This window comes from Mytilus trossulus, chromosome 2 (assembly GCF_036588685.1).
Source record: "Mytilus trossulus isolate FHL-02 chromosome 2, PNRI_Mtr1.1.1.hap1, whole genome shotgun sequence".
Lineage (NCBI taxonomy): Eukaryota > Metazoa > Mollusca > Bivalvia > Mytilida > Mytilidae > Mytilus > Mytilus trossulus.
In genome coordinates this window covers 87,022,851-87,047,335 of record NC_086374.1, presented here as the reverse complement: position 1 = coordinate 87,047,335, position 24,485 = coordinate 87,022,851, and the positions used below count along the sequence as shown (strand labels likewise).

The 24,485-nt window shown below is 31.3% G+C and overlaps 1 protein-coding gene across 1 annotated transcript in view; it reads right to left on the bottom strand.

Annotated features, from left to right (window-relative positions):
* Positions 1 to 6,178: 6,178 nt before the first annotated feature.
* The window catches only part of LOC134708234 (FK506-binding protein 15-like), a 35,400-nt gene continuing 17,093 nt past the window's right edge, over positions 6,179 to 24,485 (bottom strand). Inside the window, exons 18-31 of the mRNA XM_063568619.1 lie at positions 22,643 to 22,737; positions 22,272 to 22,374; positions 21,640 to 21,811; positions 21,198 to 21,334; positions 20,732 to 20,815; positions 19,910 to 19,981; positions 16,140 to 16,292; positions 15,313 to 15,405; positions 14,461 to 14,658; positions 14,016 to 14,123; positions 13,068 to 13,305; positions 12,052 to 12,520; positions 11,601 to 11,712; positions 6,179 to 7,806 (exon numbers count right to left, since the gene is read on the bottom strand). Of these exons, the coding sequence (XP_063424689.1) occupies positions 7,729 to 7,806; positions 11,601 to 11,712; positions 12,052 to 12,520; positions 13,068 to 13,305; positions 14,016 to 14,123; positions 14,461 to 14,658; positions 15,313 to 15,405; positions 16,140 to 16,292; positions 19,910 to 19,981; positions 20,732 to 20,815; positions 21,198 to 21,334; positions 21,640 to 21,811; positions 22,272 to 22,374; positions 22,643 to 22,737 (2,112 nt within the window). The 3' untranslated portion in view covers positions 6,179 to 7,728. The remainder of the gene's footprint in view (positions 7,807 to 11,600; positions 11,713 to 12,051; positions 12,521 to 13,067; positions 13,306 to 14,015; positions 14,124 to 14,460; positions 14,659 to 15,312; positions 15,406 to 16,139; positions 16,293 to 19,909; positions 19,982 to 20,731; positions 20,816 to 21,197; positions 21,335 to 21,639; positions 21,812 to 22,271; positions 22,375 to 22,642; positions 22,738 to 24,485) is intronic.

Genomic DNA, 24,485 nt, shown 5'->3' with positions numbered 1-24,485 from the left:
CAAGTTGATTTTAAAAGATAAGATACCACTAAACACTGTATTTGAAGGGGGTCTCATTTGGGGGGTTCCTATCCCAGATCCCGCTTACTGTTTTGTCAGATTCCCATATCCCGCTTACACTATGTACATAAGCAATTCTCATTTGTTTGTCATTTCCCAGGTTCTGCTAGACCTCATTTCCCGTTTTCACGACACAATTTGACTTTCACGTGTCACGCTTACAAAAAATCGACAATCCCACGTCACGTTTAAACCGCAATGAGACCACTCTATAGGGACAATCCAAATTTGGATTGAATATAACACAGACATAATATCTTCTTTTGAGACTGCAGCTCCTATTTTGTTGGAATCCTGGATGCAAGGATTGTATATAATGTGTCAAATATGGATTCCTGAGATGAATATCTAGTCCTTTAGTAGCTTTATATATTATGCTGTTCTGTCATAAAAAATAGTTGTTGCTCATTTGTACAAAAACTCAGCTTTGATGTGATAACTTTCCTGAAATTTGATCATGTGGCTAGAATTTATCAAAAATAAGTTTATGTATGCAGTATACTTGGATTGGTTTTCCTCAAAACTTTACATCTCTTGAGCACTGAGATGGATAAGAATAAGCTCTCTTTTCAATCGTTTCTGGTTTATAGTGCAAGAATTTTTTTTTTTTAGAGTACACAGGACAGGCGTATCATGAGCTCTTCTGACTGATTTTCAAATACTCTTTGTTTACATTGCATAAATGCATGCACTGATAATATTTTTTTAAAGTCTACTATAAGTATGTACTGGCAATTGAAACGTAAAATGTGTCAATGTTATATATTCTCATTTAGGGTAAGAACTTATCATTTGTGAAACAACTTTCACATTTTACCATATGTAAAATAGCAGGACAAATTGTTCTGGAAAATTTATTAGGAACATGCAAGAAAAAATAGCTTTACTGTCCATTTGTATATTGTTTTGTAACACTTAATTTTGATTATGTGTTTTGAAATTAACTGCTGATATATTGGTGTTTATGACTGTGTATATTATACACAATTACACTTGCTGCTTTTGTAAGAGTATGGTAGTGCAATCTTTATATTTATCTTTTTTGTTATTTTATATAGTTAATGTGCTTAGCCTTAGGTCACATCAAGTTCGCTGATAGGCTCACAATTAATATATCATGTTTCATATTGGGAAAAAACTTATACAGATCAAGGATATTTTAATAGATTCAAATTTCAACTATACTCACACATCTGTGTAGAGTGAAAAATGTACAAATAACTTTGATGTGACCTCATTCACAGAAAAATGCAGTAATTATTACATTCCATTTTGTATTTAATATTATGAATATTGTTGATCTGTTTTTGTAAACTTTGTATATGTTATTTTTATAAGCACATTCTTAGATTTGTATAGTAATGTTTTCACATTTTATTACTTTCTTGTATAAAAGTAGACTTTAGCACTATCAGGTACTTGAAAGGCATTAAATCAGATGAATTGGAAACCAAAACATATTTCAAAAACACCAGCAGTTCTTGTCTGATTGTAACTCACACTTTACAAGTACATGTTGTTTTTTTGTTTTTTTACCTTATTTCTAATTTACTCACGAAATTTTACATTATTTCTTATTTATTCACAATATTTTACACTTTTTCTTATTTATTCTTTTCAGACATTTTCACATTTAAGATTACATGTCTTTTTCTGGCTCATGTCTTACTTTAATTATTTATGATAGCAACATAGGAACATTTCTTTATCAATTTTTGTTGTTGCCTATTATAGAATATTATGCATGGTTATACATCCCTTAAAAGATACAAGGATCCTCAGATTTTTTTTATCCTATGATATTTTTGAAAATGCTTAAGGTGGTACCTAACACTTTAACTAAAATTAATTTGACACATTTAATTTTCTTAAAATTTTGACACTGTATTTACTTTGACCCTTTGACAAAAATAGAAAAATTTCTAAAAATTTGAACCAACCGTTTATTAGGGCCCCGACTAAAAGTCGGGTCGCCCTATAGTGATCAGTCTGTCTGTCCGTCCGTCCGTCTGTCGTACCGTCCGTCCGTCCGTCTGTCCGTCTGTCCGTCCGTCCGTAAAACTTTAACTTTGTGTCTGCTCCATATCTAGAAAACCATTATGATTTCATACTTTATACTTTACATGTTTATTAACCACCACCAGAGGGCGTGTCATGATGTATGTACAACTTTCTAGGTCAAAGGTCAAGGTAAAAAAACTTTGGTTTCAGTTGACAACCCTGTGTCCTGTGGTGATGATCGTGTCCGCTCTATATCTTGAGAACCCTTATGATTTCAAAGTTTATACATGACATCCATTTTAACCATTACCAGACGGTGTGTCATGATGTATGTACAACTTCCTAGGTCAAAGGTCAAGGTAAAAAACTTTGGTTTCAGTTGACAACCCCGTGTCCTGTGATGAAGATCGTGTCCGCTACATATCTAGATAACCGTTCTGATTTTATACTTAATACTTAACATGTTTATTAACCAACACCAGAGGGTGTGTCATGATGTATGTACAACTGCCTAGTTTAAAGGTCAAGGTCAAAAACTTTGGTTTCAGTTGACAACCCTGTGTCCTGTGGTAAAGATCGTGTCCGCTCCATATCTGGATAACCTTTATGATTTCAAAGTTTATACTTGATATCCATTTTAACCACCATCAGAGGGCGTGTCATGATGTATGTACAACTTCCTAGGTCAAAGGTCAAGGTAAAAAAACCTTTGGTTTTAGTTGACAACCCTGTGTCCTGAGTTGAAGATTGTGTCCGCTCTATATCTTTGGAACCGTTTTGATTTCAAATATTATACTTGACATCCATTTTAACCAACACCAGAGGGTGTGTCATGATGTATGTACAATTTCCTAGGTCAAAGGTCTGTCTGTCTGTTGGTCTGTCCATCGCTTACAATTTTGATTCACACTATATTTATTTACCCAACATTATTGACAGCGGGGCCCACAGAGATGGCTTCCATCTCAATGATATCTAGTTTAGAACAATTTCACTGGTTATATAGCAGTTTGACAAACACTTATTTTGATCATTAAGAAGCTTAATATTCCCTTATGAACACAATGTCATTAAAACGTTCTGCTGATTTTACAGAGTTATCTCCCTGTAGTGTTAGGTACCACCTTAAAAAGATTTTTTTTAACAATTCTTTCTTCATATGTTTCTTGGGAGTATTAAGTTGATACAATGTTGTTTTTTTATTGATTTTTACAATAATACTTTATAATAATAGTATATTTTTGTACATTTATGTAAGATGGTGCTAAGCGTTTTCTCTCATTTTGTAATCTCATCATATTTCTATATTTTTTTCTGTCAAAATCTAATAAAAATATTTCACTGGTATTTCTATATTTTATTAAGTGTATTTGATGCTCTATTCCAATAAGTGAAATTACCAGAAACACTTATAATATATGGTATGTCACTTGGTCTCTGGTTGGATTAGTGTCTCATTGACAAACATACCACTCCTTATTTTCATCAATCTTTCTATTTGTACCAAAATTATCAGAGTTTACCATCTGTTATAATGGTTGGTCGCCAAAGTATTTTTTGTCGAGCCTATGGCTTTTGTTGCAGAAAGCTCGACATAGGGATAGTGATCCAGAGGAGGCATTGGCTAGCTTCTTAAAAGCTTTATATTTGAGAAGTTTGGAGACCTGGATGCTTCATGTTATGAAGTTTCAGGCTTTACTTTTTGTTTTATCAGTAAAAATTATGGCTGAGCAATTGAGCCTCAATCAGTATCAACATTTGGACAAGATATTCAAAATTAGAATGCGTACCACATATTTCATTTGTATGCAATTTCATATTTAAAATTTAAAGGAAAAGAATTTTAAATTTTCAGATGGAAACTACTTCAGTATATTATTCCTACAAAGCAGCTACTATTAAAGTGGAAAATATCTGAGAAAGATAAATGCAATTTTTGTAAACAAAAAGAAGAAGATTATTTGCATTTCTTTATTACATGTTCATTTTTGAAAGATTTTTGGGAGAAATTACATTATCTTCTAGCAAAAATGAATTTTCAAAACAAGGTATTAGCAAAACATATAATATCAATCAAGGGTATAACGGTTTTAATTATTTTTTGACAATTATAGATTTTTGTATTTACAAGTCATACTATGTATCCGAGCAAAAACTGAAATTTTTAGATGTGTATGCTATGTTTTATAAAGGAGCTACAAAGGTTTATGAATGAGAACAAAACAGTATCTCAAAATGTATTTTTAATAAAGTTAAAAAGATGGGTAATTGATGGAAAAACAATAATGTTTATATTTTATCATATTCTGTGTATTTTCCTGGATACTCAGAAAGTGTATCACAGGAATACTTTATTGAAGCTTGCACAATGAAGTAAAGTTGTAACAAGCAATTTGAAGAATAGGATTATTTATTTGTTGTAAAAAAAAAAATTCAGTCGTTCACATGTCCAATGTCCTTGACCTCATTTTCATGGTTCAGTGACTACTTGAACAAAGTTAAGATTTTTTGTAATGTTAAATTCTCTCCAATTATAAAGGATAATTATATTTGGTATGTGCATACCTTGCAAGGTTCTCATGCCCGTCAGACAGTTTTCTCTAGACCTCAACCTCATTTCATGGATCAGTGAACAAGGTTAAGTTTTGGTGGTTAAGTCCATATCTCAGATACTATAAGTAAAAAGACCTAGTATATTTTGTGTATGGAATGACTGTGAGATGCACTTGTCCAATCTGACCATGACCTCATTTTCATGATACAGTGGTTAAAGCTAAGTTTTTTTTTGGTCCGTTTTTCTTATACTGTATGCAATAGGTCTACTATATTTGGTGTATGTAATGATTGTAAGGAGTACATATCTAGCTGGCAGGTGTCATCTGACTTTGACCTCATTTTCGTGGGTTCAGTGGTCAAAGTTGAGTTTTTGAATTTTGGTCTTTTTTTCCTAATACTATATGCAATAGGTCAATTATATTTGGTGTATGAATATATTTTATGATCTATATGTCAGTCGTGCAGGTTTAATTTGACCTTGACCTCATTTTCACAGTTCATTGCTCAGTTTTATAATTTTGTGTTTTGGTCTGTTCTTTAACTATAAGCAATAGGTCAACTATATTTGTTATTATGGAAGAATTGTTAGCTGCACATCTGCCTGGCATGATTCATCTGACCTTGACCTCATTTTCATGTTTCATTGGTCATTATTTAGTTTTCTTGATTAATGCTAAGTTTATGTGACAGTTGAAATAAAGCTTTACATTTCAGCGTTTGCACTCTTGTTTACAATGTATGATATACATAATTGCTAAAACATGTGTAACACAGAGAACGGCTAGAAAATGAGGAAATCACCTCTGGGAATCAAAACTTTGATTTGTTTAATGCTTTACCTACTGATATAAGGAGAGTTTCCATCATATATGGCTGGCTAAGTATCTACTACTCAAGGGAAACAATCCATCATATATGGCTGGCTAAGTATCTACTACTCAAGGGAAACAATCCATCATATATGGCTGGCTAGTATCTACTACTCAAGGGAAACAATCCATCGTATATGGCTGGCTAAGTATCTACTACTCAAGGGAAACAATCCATCATATATGGCTGGCTAAGTATCTACTACCCAAGGGAAACAATCCATCATATATGGCTGGCTAAGTATCTACTAATCAAGGGAAACAATCCATCATATATGGCTGGCTAAGTATCTACTACTCAAGGGAAACAATCCATCATATATTGTTGGCTAAGTATCTACTATTCAAGGGAAACAATCCATCATTTATGGCTGGCTAAGTATCTTCTTCTCAAGGGAAACAATCCATCATATATGGCTGGCTAAGTATCTACTACTCAAGGGAAACAATCCATCATATATTGTTGGCTAAGTATCTACTATTCAAGGGAAACAATCCATCATTTATGGCTGGCTAAGTATCTACTACTCAAGGGAAACAATCCATCATATATTGTTGGCTAAGTATCTACTACTCAAGGGAAACAATCCATCATATATGGCTGGCTAAGTATCTAGTACTCAAGGGAAACAATCCATTGCACATGCAGGGAGTATCTGAAGTTTCATGTAACATTCACAATAAAACTCTAGTCTCATAAAAATAATTTATTCACTCTGTAATCTTTATAACATTGCACATTATTGTGTATGACATTTAAACAATAAAACAACAAAAGCACCAACACTGCTGCTTGTAATAAAGGGAAATAATTTCTGATACACTAATTTTAATTTCATTCTACATTCAACAACAAATCAACTTTACAATAAATTAATGTTTTTTTAAAAAGCAAAATGTTAGTACAAATGAATTTAAATTTTACAATACATTTGATCTATTTCTTCTATCTCCAACTTTTTAATATGCCCCTATCATCCATCAACCATCAAATAGCCTGGGTTTTTATCATTTTAATCCTGACATTTTGTCAACATAAATGAAATATCTAATATGATTATGCCACATGTATATGGAAACATAAATTAACACCCAATAGCAATGGGTTTTCTTAAATACCATACATTAATAATTTTTTTACAATGTGGTTACTATTGCAAACTTATTACAGGATAGTTTTTTCAAAAATAAAGTCACATTTTAAATGTAATACTATTATTTAAATGCACCTTTCCTTGATGTGGCAATAATTAATCTACCATTTTATTTTATCTTTCATTATTAATAAAAGAAGTGCTTTCAAAAAATTTCTGAATTCAAAGAAAAGTATTACTAAAAATCAAAATTTGTACACAGTAATTAAGGTATTAAAACAATTGTATTTTATTCTAAAAGATTTTTGTCTTAATAAATGTTGCTATTATAAGGATTTGGAATTAAATGATTATTGTATTGTCAAATTAGAAATAGGAAAAAACAAAATTTAGTACTATGATAAGCAAGTTAAGCTAGTTATATGTACATCTTCTCAATCTCAAATCTCATGAAAAAACTACTGCTGACAGGTAGTGCCATACCTGCCAACTGTCACTATTTGTGGGGGATTTCCCCCATGGAGGCACCCAAATTAAAATTTTGAAAGAGCAATTTTGTCCACAATTTTAACAAAACAATTAGTTTTCCAATGACGTTAGGCTTATAAAAGTATGAAGAAGCCAAAAGACAACATTAATATGTATATGCAGGCCCCCTTGAAGGTTCTTTAGGACTATGACAGCCATCTTGCACGTAAAACCACCATGGGCATTTTTAAAAGTTGACAGGCATGTAATGCACATCTATTTAGGCATTTACAAGAGGTATAATCAGCATAGACTTTTCAATGAAGCTACATGTATTTGTAAAAAATACACTCATCAATCAGTGTTTTCAAAGATTTAGAAATAAAATTTTGAAAATAAATAGAATATAAATTCAATTTTGTCTGAAATAGCCACCCGTTACTATATCTAATAAACATTCTCACCAATCATGGTATACATGTATATGAAGAAGAAAAAAATAGATTTATTAAAGTAACATGTCTTCTGGAAACAACCTCTCAACCATCAGTGGCATTTAGACCTGATTTATCCCCTCCCCCTTAATGAATAATGCAATTTTGCTTTCAATACATAACAACACTTAGTGGAATGTTCTATCACAGTTTTGGCACATAAAATTGTGTTCATAACAGTTTGTGTTAACTCAACCAATCTAAATCATCATCGTCGTCGTCATCATCACCGAACAATGGAGGTGGTGGCTGTGGTTTCAAATCCTGTAAAAATATATGCAATATAAATAAGGTGATGAATTGATAGCCAAACAAAGCTGTTTTTTAATGATATAAATATTGCGGGTTTTTCTCATTGTCGAAGGCCATACCTTGGCATACAACTGCTTACATCCACCTCTTGTGAAGTTAAGTGGATAATTGTCTCATTTGGAAATGGTACCTTATTTAAATTGAAATATGTATAAGTCAAATATTCCATACAGATTCAGTGGTTTAATAAGTTTAACTTAACCCCTTCCTGTTCCCATCGGTACTCTGGTACCGATGGGCTATATTTTTGGGTAACTAACTTGCGCAAAGTATTGAATCTTTGACATTTGTTGACGTACAGAAGTGGTTGATGGCTCAAATCAATCCACTATATCACAGCTGTGTGATTAGTGGTGCCTAAAACTTCTTCCGAGTACGGTTTGGTATCAAATCGCCCCTAACGGACAACGTTTTCTCCTGTAAAAACCGTGTTTTTTTTTTTATTTGAACTTAATATTTCCGTCGAGTATTGGAAAATAAACTGTTGATTTTAGGGGCAATATGACTTTTTTTTATTAACTTCGCCGTGTATTTTTGAGGGAAACTATTCAAAGTATGATTAAAACTTGTACTTAAGTGAAAAAAGTGATTGAAAGTGTACCAACGCAATCATTTACTTGAAATGCACTCTCAATTTGTGGTCATTTCTTTCCAAATTAATTGAAAAAAAGACAAAAAAGACAAAAAGTCATGAATTTTTTTTTTTCGAAGTTGAAATAGATGTAACAGAACATTGTTTCTGATGTGCCTGGTTATGGAAATGTCGAAAACACTTTTGTTCAAATAAAGAAACCGGTAAACGTCTAGAAAAAAATGGCAGACTAAAGTATGATATCATCCTATATTTGCTCAAAATAATGGGTTTTACAACAATTCTATGTTATATTGAGACTTAATTTCTAAACGAAAACAATTAACAGGCTGATTATTTGATTACTTTCACTTCGTTACTTTATGAAAGAGTTAAGTATTAAAATTTCGATGTATTAAACTGGAACTCCCGTGGTCCAGTGGGAAGCTGCACTAGTCCATAGCAGGAAGATTGCATGTTCGAACCTCAAAGCCGGAGGTGAAAAAATAATTTCCTATATTAAATGAAACTTAACTTAACTTTACTTTCAATTTCAAAAAGAGGGTCATGAATACATACAAAAGTCAACTTAAAAACAATGTTTGTATGTTTTTAAAAAATGTGTGTCCTAATTGCACCCCCCCCCCCCCTTAAACTAAAACCTCATAGGCCCAAAACACCAAAGTAATTATTGGTAATTCATTGAATCTTTATTTTCAAAGTCAAAATTCCATGTGCTGCTTGGAAAAACATAATTTAAGCTAAAATTTGTGTCAAGTATAAGATTTTGACGAAAAAACGGCTGAAAACCGTTATTTTGCATGTTGCGGGCATCCACGTTTGGGGGGCATATAGCACGTATTTCCTCCAACTATACCAAAATGGTAACTTTCCTGTGTCTATCAGACTTAGGACATTGCTTTGACACTTAAACTTTATCCTATTAGCCCTTATAAAAGTCTCCACACGACCTTTTTCGCAAGACTTTGGTATTTTTTTACTTTTTTTTCGCAAGTCACGTGACTTTTGGACAGATAACACGTGACTTTAAAAGACAAAATTTCTGATATATTATATTTTTTGAAATATTTTATCATTTATCTCTCAAATGGACCTAAAACGACCTTTATGTAAGCCTCAGTGCGAATGCTATATGCGATTGAACTTTGATAGTGTATTTCCATAAGTTTACGTCCAATTTGGCGGAACGTGAAAGGGTTAAGCATTCTTAACCCCTTCCTGTTCCCATCGGTACTCTGGTACCGATGGGCTATATTTTTGGGTAACTAACTTGCGCAAAGTATTGAATCTTTGACATTTGTTGACGTACAGAAGTGGTTGATGGCTCAAATCAATCCACTATATCACAGCTGTGTGATTAGTGGTGCCTAAAACTTCTTCCGAGTACGGTTTGGTATCAAATCGCCCCTAACGGACAACGTTTTCTCCTGTAAAAACCGTGTTTTTTTTTTTATTTGAACTTAATATTTCCGTCGAGTATTGGAAAATAAACTGTTGATTTTAGGGGCAATATGACTTTTTTTTATTAACTTCGCCGTGTATTTTTGAGGGAAACTATTCAAAGTATGATTAAAACTTGTACTTAAGTGAAAAAAGTGATTGAAAGTGTACCAACGCAATCATTTACTTGAAATGCACTCTCAATTTGTGGTCATTTCTTTCCAAATTAATTGAAAAAAAGACAAAAAAGACAAAAAGTCATGAATTTTTTTTTTTCGAAGTTGAAATAGATGTAACAGAACATTGTTTCTGATGTGCCTGGTTATGGAAATGTCGAAAACACTTTTGTTCAAATAAAGAAACCGGTAAACGTCTAGAAAAAAATGGCAGACTAAAGTATGATATCATCCTATATTTGCTCAAAATAATGGGTTTTACAACAATTCTATGTTATATCGAGACTTAATTTCTAAACGAAAACAGTAAACAGGCTGATTATTTGATTACTTTCACTTCGTTACTTTATGAAAGAGTTAAGTATTAAAATTTCGATGTATTAAACTGGAACTCCCGTGGTCCAGTGGGAAGCTGCACTAGTCCATAGCAGGAAGATTGCATGTTCGAACCTCAAAGCCGGAGGTGAAAAAATAATTTCCTATATTAAATGAAACTTAACTTAACTTTACTTTCAATTTCAAAAAGAGGGTCATGAATACATACAAAAGTCAACTTAAAAACAATGTTTGTATGTTTTTAAAAAATGTGTGTCCTAATTGCACCCCCCCCCCCCCCCTTAAACTAAAACCTCATAGGCCCAAAACACCAAAGTAATTATTGGTAATTCATTGAATCTTTATTTTCAAAGTCAAAATTCCATGTGCTGCTTGGAAAAACATAATTTAAGCTAAAATTTGTGTCAAGTATAAGATTTTGACGAAAAAACGGCTGAAAACCGTTATTTTGCATGTTGCGGGCATCCACGTTTGGGGGGCATATAGCACGTATTTCCTCCAACTATACCATAATGGTAACTTTCCTGTGTCTATCAGACTTAGGACATTGCTTTGACACTTAAACTTTATCCTATTAGCCCTTATAAAAGTCTCCACACGACCTTTTTCGCAAGACTTTGGTATTTTTTAACTTTTTTTTCGCAAGTCACGTGACTTTTGGACAGATAACACGTGACTTTAAAAGACAAAATTTCTGATATATTATATTTTTTGAAATATTTTATCATTTATCTCTCAAATGGACCTAAAACGACCTTTATGTAAGCCTCAGTGCGAATGCTATATGCGATTGAACTTTGATAGTGTATTTCCATAAGTTTACGTCCAATTTGGCGGAACGTGAAAGGGTTAAAGATAAGACGCTGTACAGTAATGTTTTGTAACAAACATAGGCAAATAGAAAGCTCCCGTTTAACATTTTTGAATTATCCTTAATATTTTGTTGGACCTGTTTTTTCCTAGGCTGTGAATAAACTAGATGTTTATTATTTAATAGTAAATAAAAGTCAAGTAGACTTGAAATCGCTTGACATTATTCCATGATAAAAGATTGACAAAAGATACCAAACAGATATTTAAACTCATCAGTTGAAAATAAAATGACATAGCCATGGCAAAAAAAAAATCATTTGACCTCAAGACAAACACCAGTAAATAAAATACAATATAGAAAACTTTAAGGACAATAAATAAACACTTACATCATCTAACAAATCGACTTTTGATGATTTTTTCTTTAAATCTTTGGTTTCATCCTTGTTAAAAGATATTCCTAATGTATCTTCTACATGATTATCATCTCCAAACAAGGAGCTGAAATATAAACAATGCTAGTATGTAAACAATGATGGGAGTAAGCAACATTTATTGACTGACAACTATGGGTATCATTGTACATGCTTTTTAATAAATCAAACATTTAGCCATTTAGTAATTCTTAATATTGTATTAATATGAATCTTGTAAATATGAAAACAAAAATATGATGTTATAAGTAATAAAAAAAAATAATCCATTAACACTTTAGAAAAAAAAAAAAAAATCATGACAAGGGGAGATAATTTACCCTTTTATTATATTTTTTTTAAATAAAAGGGGAGATAATTTTCTTGTTTTGTAAGATGACAAATTTAATTCAATATTCAAACATACTCTGTATTGTTCTGTTGTGTTGGTTCTTCATCAAATATAGGTGGAGGCTCCATAGAGGCAGCAGGAGGTACTATAGGTTTATTATTTTTCTCAATTTTAGGAATATCAAAATCACTTAAGTCTACTTTAGCTTTTGAACCACTGTCCACGTTCTTTTTATTTTCAGTTTTGTTAGGTTCAGTATTGGAATCTGCTATTTTTTCTTCCTTAGTTTCATTAATTATTTCCTTTTCATCATGGTTTCTTTCCTTTTCTTGTTCATCTTTAACAACATTTTTATCTGTATTGACCTCAGGAACATTTTCTTGAGAATTTTCAACAATACTGGCTGCTGATTGGTCAGTTTCAATGTTATTTTCCATTTCATTGGATACTTCTGGTAAATCTTCAGGTATATTTTGAGGGTCCTGACTGGGCAGTACTGTATTTTCAGATTGAGTTTGATCAGTTTCTGCTGGTTTACCAACATCTGAAATTAAAATAGGCATGCATTAATAATTTCAACAATCATTTCCTTTAGGATATTCCATTATAAAAGTTTTTCCATGAAAGTATCTGAAGTTCATATCACTATACTGTTTAATTTTTTTTTCAATCTTGGTGCAGCTATACTGAATAACAAAACTTAGAAATACTATTGTTGAAGTTTGATTGCACCGATCAGATTATCATGTTTGAATACCTTTAAATAATGCCTAGTTCAATTTTATGTTTTTTCTAAGCTCAAACTATTATTTAATGCTATTTTTGATTCTTCAACTCTGTGACACTTATCCTATTGACATCCTACAAAATATATTTAGCTTATAGGTGTTGGACATTGTCTTGAGCGACACAGATATTTACTTATTGAAGACAAAAATCAATCTGATGTATAACCTGTGTGGGGTGTAGGCTAATTTTTACCACACCAATTGAGTGCTTCAGTTGCTAGAGCCTACTGAGTTGTGAGAGTTTCATATTTAGTTTTACAATTTAATGACCTCTTCTTCTTGTCACTAAGATCTATATCATACCATTTTTTTCTTCCTCTACATTATCTTTTACATCCTCTTCGTCTTCATCTGATTCTTCTTCATCTTCCTCGTCTTGATCTACAACTTTCTTCTCTTGCTCCTGAACTCCCTCATCTTGATCTCCATCCTGATCCTCGTCATCATCATCCTCTTCATCTTCTGACTCCTCTTCACTCTCTTCCTGCACCTCCTGTTTTGGGGTTGCACTTTGACTTTGTACCAGTTTTAATGTTGTGGACTGTAAACAGATAGATTTAAAGATAAATGGAGTATACTTCAAAAATATTTGTTTATCATTACATTGTATTGCATGTTTTATGTTTCTGTTTTTATTTAATAAAAATCACTACACTGTCATTATTGTCATTATTGTTTTTTTTTCATTATTGCACATAAAAAGAAGAATGTGTCAATAGTACACGGATGCCCCACTCGCACTATCATTTTCTATGTTTTGTGGACGGTGGAATTGTGATAAATCTCTAATTTGGCATATAAATTAGAAAGATAATATCACAGGGAACATGTGTACTAAGTTTCAAATTGATTGAACTTCAACTTCATTAAAAACAACCTTGATCAAAAACTTAAAAATGAAACTTGCACTGTCATTTTCTATGTTCAGTGAACCATGAAATTGGGGTAAAAACTCTAATTTGGCATTAAAATTATAATCATCATATCATAGGGAAGATGAGTACTAAGTTTCAAGTTGATTGGACTTCAACTTCATCAAAAAGTACCTTGACCAAAAACTTTCACCGAGGCGGAACAGACAGACAGACAGACGAATGAAGGAACAGACGAACAAACTAACAGACTCACATACAAGAAAACATAATGCCCCGCTACTATCGTAGGTCAGGCAAAAAAATGCAGCTCAGTGTTATAAAATCAATTCGATTCTTTGAAAGGAAAAAACCAAGCCACAATACAATGGTTCCTGACCTTTATAGAGTTGAGTATAGCACCAAGTACATCACCACCAGTATAGGATTCATCAGAATCAAACTTGTTCTTCAGCTCCTGATATACAGTATTCATAATCTTCTTAACCTGTACAAAATAAAGTCATTTTCAATTTATCAATTTAATCTGGAACAATACAATTTGTATTGTTAAACCTACAGATATAAGCTCTTTAAAAGATTAAAATATATAAAAGTAAAACATCCTTTGTTGAGGTGCAAGTTTGAGAAGAAAATTTCCCAAATTATTTAATGGGATTTATTGGTTTTTCATCTAAAATGTGTCTTTAAAAAAATGTTACTAGTTTTTGATAAATAAAGAAGATTTCTACCTTTAGCCAATTACAATAAGGTTGTCCTTTCCTTTCTTTAGGTGTGAATTATGTCATTGTTAAAACCTTTATTTTCATTCTGTTTTTATTTACCTCTCCAACAACTGATTGATTAGAAGCGTCACCACCACCACCACCACCAGATGGCACTCTTACTTCCTGTTGTTTCTGGGCACGCTCTAAAGCCTCATCTCTTTCCTCTTCCATTTGGTCCTTTTCTGATTCAAGTTCATTTATTCTATCTTCATATTTATCTTTCATACCAGTAGCTTGGTTTCGTAAATTTTCATACTGAAAACAGAAAAGTAACTCTTCAGCTATCGTGTTGTATGACAAGTTTTTTAAGGGTGTCCCTGAGAGTTTCATCATTTAGTAAATACAATATATTTGCAAGTTTTTTGGTGAAACAGCTTCATCTAAAAAGAATTTAGTACCAGATGTCTTTTTTTCCATAGTGCAGTATTGCACGAAGATACATATGAAACTTGACAGTAATTCATGTTAGGATAATAACTTCCTTGCAGTATTTCAGTATATCATGAATTTTTTCACACATTTAGAAATTGTTGAACACTGAACATTTGCATATTGAGAGAAAACCAAAAGATAATGCAGCAATTTTATTTGTCAATTAATAATTTATGAAATAAATAAAAAATGCATAACATACATGAAAGAGGGTCTCATTGGGGGGTTCCGATCGCAGATTCAGCTTAGTGTTTTGTCAGATTCCTGTATCCCGCTAACACTATGTACGTAAGCAATTTTCATTTTTTTGTCATTTCCCGTGTCCTGCAAGACCTCATTTCCCGTCTACACGACACAATAATTTGATTTTCACATTTCACGCTTACGAAAAATTGGCAATCCCGCGTCACGCTTAGACCCCAATGAGACCCACATGAAAGTATATGATAAATTAAATGCAGTTTTTTCATCTAGTACCTTTTCTTTCCATGCTGTCATTTCTTCTATCTGTTCTTGTAATTCTGTTATCTGACTTTCTGTACCTCCAGATGAAGATTTTATCTCTTTTATCTGTAGTAAAGACAATATGTCTTAGATTAAACTCTTAGATTTAAAAGCATATTAAATTTTCTTTCCATTAAGGTGGTACCTAACACTACAGGGAGATAACTCTGTAAAATCAGCTATACATTTTGTTAAGAGAATTTAAAGCTTCTCAATGATCAAAATAAGTGTTCGTCAAACTGCTATATAACCAGTGTAAACTTTCTGATAAAACGGTTGGTTCAATTTTTTTAAAAAATAAAACTATTTTTGTCAAAGGGTCAAAGTAAATACTTTGTGAAAATTAAACGAGCCAAATTAATTTTAATTAAAGTGTTGGGTACCACCTTAAATGACAAATACGTTGGTTACTAAATGACTTAGCTGAGCGTCTACATTTGAAAGTATATTTTTACATAAAAATCTAAATAATTACCATTCATTCAACCCCCAATCTTAATGTAAACTATAAATCTTTATTGTTTTATGGTAATTGCATTGCTGTTTTTTATACCAGAAACATAATTATCTCTACCTATGATTCTATTGACAAATATGCAATAGGGAATTCTTAATAAACATATTAATTCAAATGTTCTGAACAGGATGTACGTTCATAAATGTACATAACATGATTGCCACTTGAAGCAAAACAAACAATAAATAATTGTCTTAACTACAGTACAATAATAACAAACACAAAACAATGCATTTAGCTGTGCAGACTAGAATACATTTCATTTAGACAACTTTCTGAATACCTTTTTCTCAAGCTGCTGAATGGTAGTTTGAAGCTCTTCATTTTCTTGCCTCACTTCCTGAAGAGCTCTTTTGTGTTTTTCTTGTTGAGCTGTCATCATTTTATCACATTTTTCTTTCCATTCTTTGTTCAATTCTTCCTCTACTTGTGAAACCTAGATTTAATAAAGGCATTAGAAATATAATTTATCTACAAGATCTATTAAATGTGGTTTGCTTTTTTATATTTTGTCAACAAAAAATTATTTGTTCAAGAAGTTTAAAAAAAGCAACCAAAGCATCAATTTTCAAAATGTAATATTTTATCTTATTTTGGAACATCAATGTTTTATGAAAACATATCAATTCTGGAAAAGATCCTTTTTTAGCAGTTTTATTTTAAAATTTTGGCGTTTAAAAAACATGAACTGTATCTTATTCATTAATTTCTTGACAGACTCTCACCATTAAAATAGCTAACACAAAAAAAATATATATTTCTCTGTTTAGAGCCATACTGTGGATTCATCTGATTTTTTTGGTAAGATAAAATTATGTTTTCATGGATATTTGATTCATGGTTTTGCTAAAGTCTGCACTAAAGCCTATAGAAAATTTAACATTTAAGGATGTTCGCTGCTCAGTTTAAAAATAAATAACTTATCTTAAAACTAGTATATATTGATAGGGAATAAATTGAGGAATCAAAAAAAAATCAAAAATATAGGGGTCAATGTGCTTGTTTTCGAGATATTAGCCATTTGAATTTTGGCGGGGAAATGTTCTCTCTTGATTTTTCATAGCTTTATCATTGACCAGTTAAAGTTTTCAAACACTATCAAAAAATAAATATGACTTATAATTATACATTTAAAAGATTTATAAAAGAAAATGGGGGTTCTTGGGGAAAATTTTTAAAGGCATTCAAATGGATAAAACCAGAGGATTCCAAAAATCTGACAAAAATTCCAAAACATGACAAGCAGACATTTTTAAATTCATGGTTCACCTGTTTCAAGAAAATCAAAGAAAATAGGCATCTCACGAATAATAATCAATCCAAAGTACTCTCCTTCTAACTTGTATCTTATAGACCAAAGTCAATAATCAAAGAGCTGAAAGCTCTGAGGAAAAATGACGCCACTGTCTCTAATATTGGGATATTTTTTATGCAAGTCCTGATTTTCACATACCGTAATTAATTTAACAATGCAACATGTCTTGTAAGCATATAATTGATATTCGAATATATGTGTGTGTGTGTGAAGTGACTGTTTTTTTTAAGACAAATGAATAGGTCAAGACTACCTGAATTGTAAAAATAAATACCGTAGAAAGGCTTGTATATTTCTCACTGGTACATAGTCCCTTCTCTCAGAAAATTTTAATTAATTTTAAATAATCTTTTTGTTACTGTTACCAAAGGTCTAATGAAACTCAGGTAATTTAAAAAAAATTATAGTCAAACCGGCATCTGGTTAAATTGGCACTTGGTCAAATCAACACCCTATATAGTCAATTTGTCACCCATGTTAAATATATATTTTTAACAGTATTTTAAGCAAAAAGAGTAAAAATATGAAAGGGGTTGCCAGATTTGTTTTTAGTATTTAAGCAAAAAGAGTGAAGTACCTAAGGAAAGGATTGTCTGAAAATATTTACTTTCACATTTTTGGGGGTTCATGTACATTTTGTATATATTTATTTTTCTCAACTAAATGTGTATGTTCCAGACCGTATGAGTGTTTGGACTGTAGGCGTGCGGTCTGGACCGTATGCATTCTTTTTCAAAATAATCTGATTAATATCATTAAGAAGTTGCTTAAGTTTATAAGTTACAAATGCATGTAAAGTTCATTTACAGCTCAACATAACTAAACTAACAAATTAATATGTAAAAGTTCCAATAGTAATTGGAATAAAAACTTAATTTTTTAACTAAAACAAAAATTCACGCTTATTAAATCTGTTCATCATGTTAATATCTTGTATTTAGCTTGTCGATCAGTAATACATTAATTGAATTATGATCATAGAAATTTACATTATCGGAAGTTAACATGATGTGGAACTACAATTTTAGAATATTAGAAACTTTATAAAATAATGCAAATGCAAAGGAACATGAATGAACTGCAAACATGTAAATGTAAATAATTTATCATTAATTGTGGTAGTAAGAGTCACCATGGGAGAGAGTACCAAAATAGGATTCAGATATTCAATTAAACAAATATTTAAATTCAATTGTTCAATTATTCATTTGATTCATCTAAAAGTAATTGTAATGATAAAAATTTATAAAAAATAAAAAATAAAGATTGTGATAAATGGTTAGCTCGTACTGGACCATACATGTTTACTCATACGGTCCGACCATACGAGTATTGTCAGACTGTACGAGTATATGTATACCGTCCGGAACGTACAGTCCAAATACTCATGGTCTGGAACATGTATTTTTTATTATATATATGAGGTATATTTATGAATTAAAGGTATTGAATATTCATTTTTTATGAATTTTTTAACCAGTTGAGCATTTTACAGGATTGTTGGTTTGATGTTGTTTAAACTTTCCTGAAAAAACCCACCTAAAATTAGCTATTATTTGGCATGAAAGTTAGATTTATTGAAAGGGACTCATAGTTTTCCATTTTATTTTTCTAATTGTTTCATTGTTAAGTAACAGCTTGGGTAAGGGCTTCGTTGTTTACCTTTATACACAACAACTAATTAACTATGTACTTTGTAAAAGTTATAAGTTGATTGAATAGAAAATATTATAACAAATATTATTGGATGCCAAATTGACTTCAAATAGGTGCCGATTTGACTATATGCCGATTTAACCAGGTGCCGATTTGAGATGAACATTTCAAATCCTCTGCGATCGTTTGTGGTATTTTCTTGAGAAACCCTGTTTTCGATCATCAAACAGAAGTAGAAACTATTTTAAAATGATCCTAGAACGCTTCACGATTGTTGAAATAAGTAAAATTCACTTAAAAAACAATTTTGAAACTTTGCGATGTTTTGAAAGGAAGTTTAAAACGCATGTGTAAAAGAAGAAATTAACCGGTGAAAGTCGAAATCCGTACATGATAGATATCACTATAATACGATTTTGAAAATAAAAAAGTTCCATCCTTTTGTAAAACAGTCTTTAATCTACCTATCACATTAATGTTTGGAGGGTCTAAGCTTATACAAACCAATTTTAAGTCGGTATGAAACATCAAAACGGAATGAACAATAACCGATTACGTTTTGTAGTTTACAAATTCTAAATGCATTGAACAGAAAGGAGAAATTTGTAATGAAAGGTTTAGTTTTTATATTTATCACTTTTAATTTGATATTAAATTGAAATAACTTATTAATATGGACGAGTTAAAATAATTAGTTTGAAAAATCATGAGAGCACCCTCTACAATATCAATAACAAAGATGGCGGAATGTAAACAAACAACCTCGCCGCGAATATTGAACTTGTACTCTTATTTCTTGCTAATTGTACTATTTAGTGCGCATCCCCACTGGAAGGTCCAATTGTTGATAATAAAAGCGCGGAAATAAAATAAAGTATGTAAACTGGTTCCCATCCGACTAACACACTTTGTTCACGTGTAGCGGAATACAAGCAGATACCAGTTAGTTTGTAAAATAGTAAATATGAAACCAAGTGCGGTAGGCGGAGGCAATAATCAACTTCCTGTTGTTCTGTTCAATAGTAATGGAAGAATGACGCTGATGCGTCATTTTCCAAAAACAACCAGTGTTTGATACTTACTTGTTCAGCTGTAGCAACATCTGTTGAAGATTTGGCTTTTCTTAATTTGTCTCTTAGTGTCTGGATTTCCCTCTGAAAATGATATGATCTTAAATATGAATGACAAAGATAGAAAAAGGAAATTCAGTTAAAATTTCAGTAAAGTTTTAAATTGCTAAAAGATAACTTATCCTAGGTCAAACCTGCAATAAGTTCATATATCAGTCCCAAGGCAAAATAGGCGTATGACATTTGAGCCAATTTTGAACATTTTCATTCTTTCATTTGCGCTGATTTAATTTTTTCATTTGGGCCGATTTTATTTTTTCTCCTAATTGGATTTGCAGGTAAGTTACAGGTAAGTTAATACTTTTAGATGGTATTATAAGTATTTGGTAAAGGAAGTGATGTTTTGATAGTCAATATTGAATAAATTCAAAACTTAAAACAAAATAACTGTAATTCTAATGCAACAACGTTTGTAACGTTCATTTTGATTGGATAACGTCACTTTCTTACATGGCATCAATTGACAATTGATGCTATGGGACGTACGCGCAAGCGTAGACGGCATATGACAGATTTTAAATACATGTTTTAACGTTGTTTTACTGTCAGTTTCATTAGAATGGAGATAACAATATTGTATTTTAAGCTCCGACGGCATCAATTGGGGATTTGATGGTCGCAAATACCTGTTTACTGTCTCCGCTAACGCGTCGCAAGTAAACTTAATTTGCGACTATCAAATCCCCAATTGATGCCGTCGAAGCTTAAAATACAATACAGTTATCTCCTAAGTCTAGGGAAGGTAATTTAAGATATTTTCTGGATTGAACAAACCTCTATTTGTTCTTTATTTTCTTCAAATTCCTCTTCCATCGCTCTCTTTTCTTCTGTTGCTTTCCTCTTTCTGTCACTTAAATTCTGTCAATAAATGATGTTTTTAGAAATTACTTCAGAGATTCACAGTATCTAAAGAGTAGCAAACTTTAATTTTAACTTTAATGTAGCTCTTAATTTGATAAATATTCACCACTAAAAGAATTTGTGTGAATTAATAAATTCCATTTACCCCAAATTTCCAGAATTATTCCATAAAGCAATAAACAATGAAGTGTAAATTTAGGAAGTAATAAACAATTGTGAAAGTAGCATACTTTAACATAGTAATAATTCTTATAAGATTTGTATATCTACTGACATCAATTCAGTTTGAGAGTTAATTTGACTAGTTTACACATAAATGACCTCTATGATAAAATGTGTTTAGTACTATCATTATCAATTGTGTATGTAAGTAACATACCTTTTCCAGGCTTTCTTTAGATGACTTGATATCATTAAACTCTTCCTGTATTTGTGAAATCTGTGACTCAAAATGTTTTCGTCTCTGTCTTTCTTCCTTAAAATTTGTTGACAATTCTGTAATTTTCTGACTGTCATCTACAAAGTCAATGGACAGTATATATATGTGAGCAGATTTGCATTGTACTTTATAACCAGTAGTTTGAATATGTGGTCTGCAAATATATTTGTAAATCATCCTTTTTCTTTTTTTCTACTATTCTTTCCTGGATGGGGTATTCATATCATGAATTTTCAAAAACTTAGTCAAAAGGACAAGTCTCAGAGTATTTTTAGTGCTATAAGTTGACCATAGTGTCAGATTGTGTATAGATTTTACAGAAAACAAATTAAACAACATTATTCTTCCTTCTTCATATTCTGAATCTGAACTGCATACTTACCAATTTTCTGATTTTTTAGTGCCTCAAGTTCCTCTTGTAGCCTAACAGAATCATTTGATGAAAGCCCCATTTTCTGTTGGTATTCAATCTCTTTCTTTCGTAAATTTGTCACTTCTAATTGTAGATTACTGTACAGAGATGAGGCATTGGCCAATTCTGTTGTTAGCTGGACCTGAAATTAAAACAATTAATGTATGAAGTCATTAAAATCTTTCATAACTGAAAAAAATATATTTGAATGGCTTAATGTATTTTTATTATTACTAACATATCAACTCATAAAATTGAAAAACTCAAATTACTGTGAATGTCAACTGTAACAATGTATTTAAACATAAATAATATCCTTCACCGAACATGTGAAAAATTCATATTTTTTTAACTTGAGTGAATGTTTTTAAATTTTGAATTCATGGAGTAAGCCTCACTTTATTACAAAATTTCAAGCAAAAACCTTCATATTTCCTGCTCTATAATCAGTATTCTGGCCTCTGATTGTAATGCTGGTTTGTAACTGCAGTAGCTTACTTTTTCCTGCTCTACAGCCAGTACATTTGTTTTTCTTTGACTTGGGATTGGCACATGGATGACATTCAACATTCAAATGCAGAAAATCAGTACCAGTAACTTACCTTTTCCTGCTCTAGAGCCAGTACTCTAGCTTGTGACTGTGAGGCTGTTGAGATAAAACCTTCATTTCTCTGTTCTATTAATGTCTGACTCTTCTCTACAAACCTACAACGAGAAAACTAATACAATGTTCTATCCTAACTTAAACTAGACATAGTTCTTTACTACAGCCTCAACTCTAAACTTAAGTTGGCATATAGTGTAGAGATTTTTGAGGATTATATTTCTCCCAGTTGTTGTAATAGTTATCATACTATATTGACACCTAGACAGTATTCTTTATTAATGCACCTTTAAAAATTCAACCTAATCATCTTTGACTGCAATATGTTAAGTACATTTGTACTTATCTACTTAACTAGTGAATACTTACTGTTGGTTAGTCTGTAAAAGTTCTGATATCTTATTGTTTAGTGATTCTATTTTAGAACTTTTGTCATACCCATCTTTTCTAAGTCTGTCGTTTTCCTACAAATAAGAAAAACAAGTTTACAGTAAATTTTATTATAATTTTGATGACCAATCCAAATAGTTTCTGAAATTTGAACAATAATATACAGGAAGCTTTATTGCACAGGAATTGAATGAGTGATGTTCCATTATGTGACGAAACAAATCATTTGAGAGAGGAGATAAATAAAATCAAAGCTCTTGTGAGCACTGAAGGATAAAGATAGCTTTCATTTTGCAATGTACTGTAAATTCAGAAATTATTGCGTGCATTTATTATTGCGATTTTGTCATTTTACACTTGAATGCGATTTTAATTTTTACGATTTTGAGAAAAGTCATGCTTAATTCAGTTAAAATATTACTCAGTCGCATTATTCGCAATAATAAAAACCTCGCAATAATTTCTGAATTTACAGTACCCAGGTATTCTTAAAATTAAACATTGAACAGTATTAAGCAATGAACACATTTAGGCAATTCTTTGAATAGGAGTAATCTTAATTGGCACATAAATACAATCAAAGTTGCAAATAAATACCACAGTAGGCATGTATTTTAAAGTAGCAATAAACATAAAATAATAAAATGGAATAGTAACTATAGTTCAACTTCAGCAGCTGAAACACCATAATGGCAATTTTTGTTTTCAAGTTTCATTACATTGTGTATAGTTATGCTAACTACATGAACTTTTGTGTATAAATACAAACAGTTGAAGAGTTCAATTCAGTGTTAGAGCCACTGAAATTATACTATATTTAAAAAAGAATGACAGTTTTATGAATCAACACTTTTGCCATTGAGAAATGTTAGAGAAAAAAACTGATAAAAAACAACAAAACAACAGAACTTCACCAATGTTAGCTTGTAAGATGTGAGATATTCACAGTAAGATGATGATATAACTGTTTGTACTATCTACAACAAATAACACAATTAAACAGGGGGTCAGTTTAGTTTTATTTTTATGGTAATTTCTTGAATTTAATAATACCACTATAATTGATATTATTGTATAGCAATATAATATATCCTACAGAAAGTAACCAAAAGTTAGCGTGCAATAAATTCTATTATTGCACTAGTGCAATAAGTCTTCAAATTTAATGACGTCATCAACAACAAAATCTTTGTTTAAACCAATTTCTCCTTTCAAATATTATATTGCTATACAATAAAAGGGTTATTGCATGAATATTGGGGAATATTGTCCCTCGTAGAACATATATTGCACTCGCAAGCTCGTGCAATATAAAATTCTACTCGGGACAATATTCCCCAATATTCATGCAATAACCCTATATTATCGCTATTTTGTGCATTTTTCCTATGATCCTTTTTTTGTGATAATTTTCATATCATGCTTCTCGCTTGAGATGGAAAAATTATTGCTAGAAAATAAGGAGGCCACCTGGCTTTGCTAACGAAATTGACATTGAAATTGACAACGTCGTCATAGGTAAAATAGCGATAAACAGATTATCATTGTTCATCTCAACTCGATTGCTTTTCTCACTTTCGTTGTACCAGCTCAAGCGCGAAAATCAATATCGTTGAGATGATCAACGATAATCAATAAGTATCTCTAATATATGTTTACAACTCTTGGAGTAATATTCAGTTGACATAATAATATATGAAAATTATTAAATAGATATAAAAAAAATTGAGCCAATATATTTTAGACATCTTTGTCAGTTGTTGAAGTCTGTATGTTGCCCGAAAGGTATTTCATGGTTTTTGTGTCATTTTAAAAATGATGC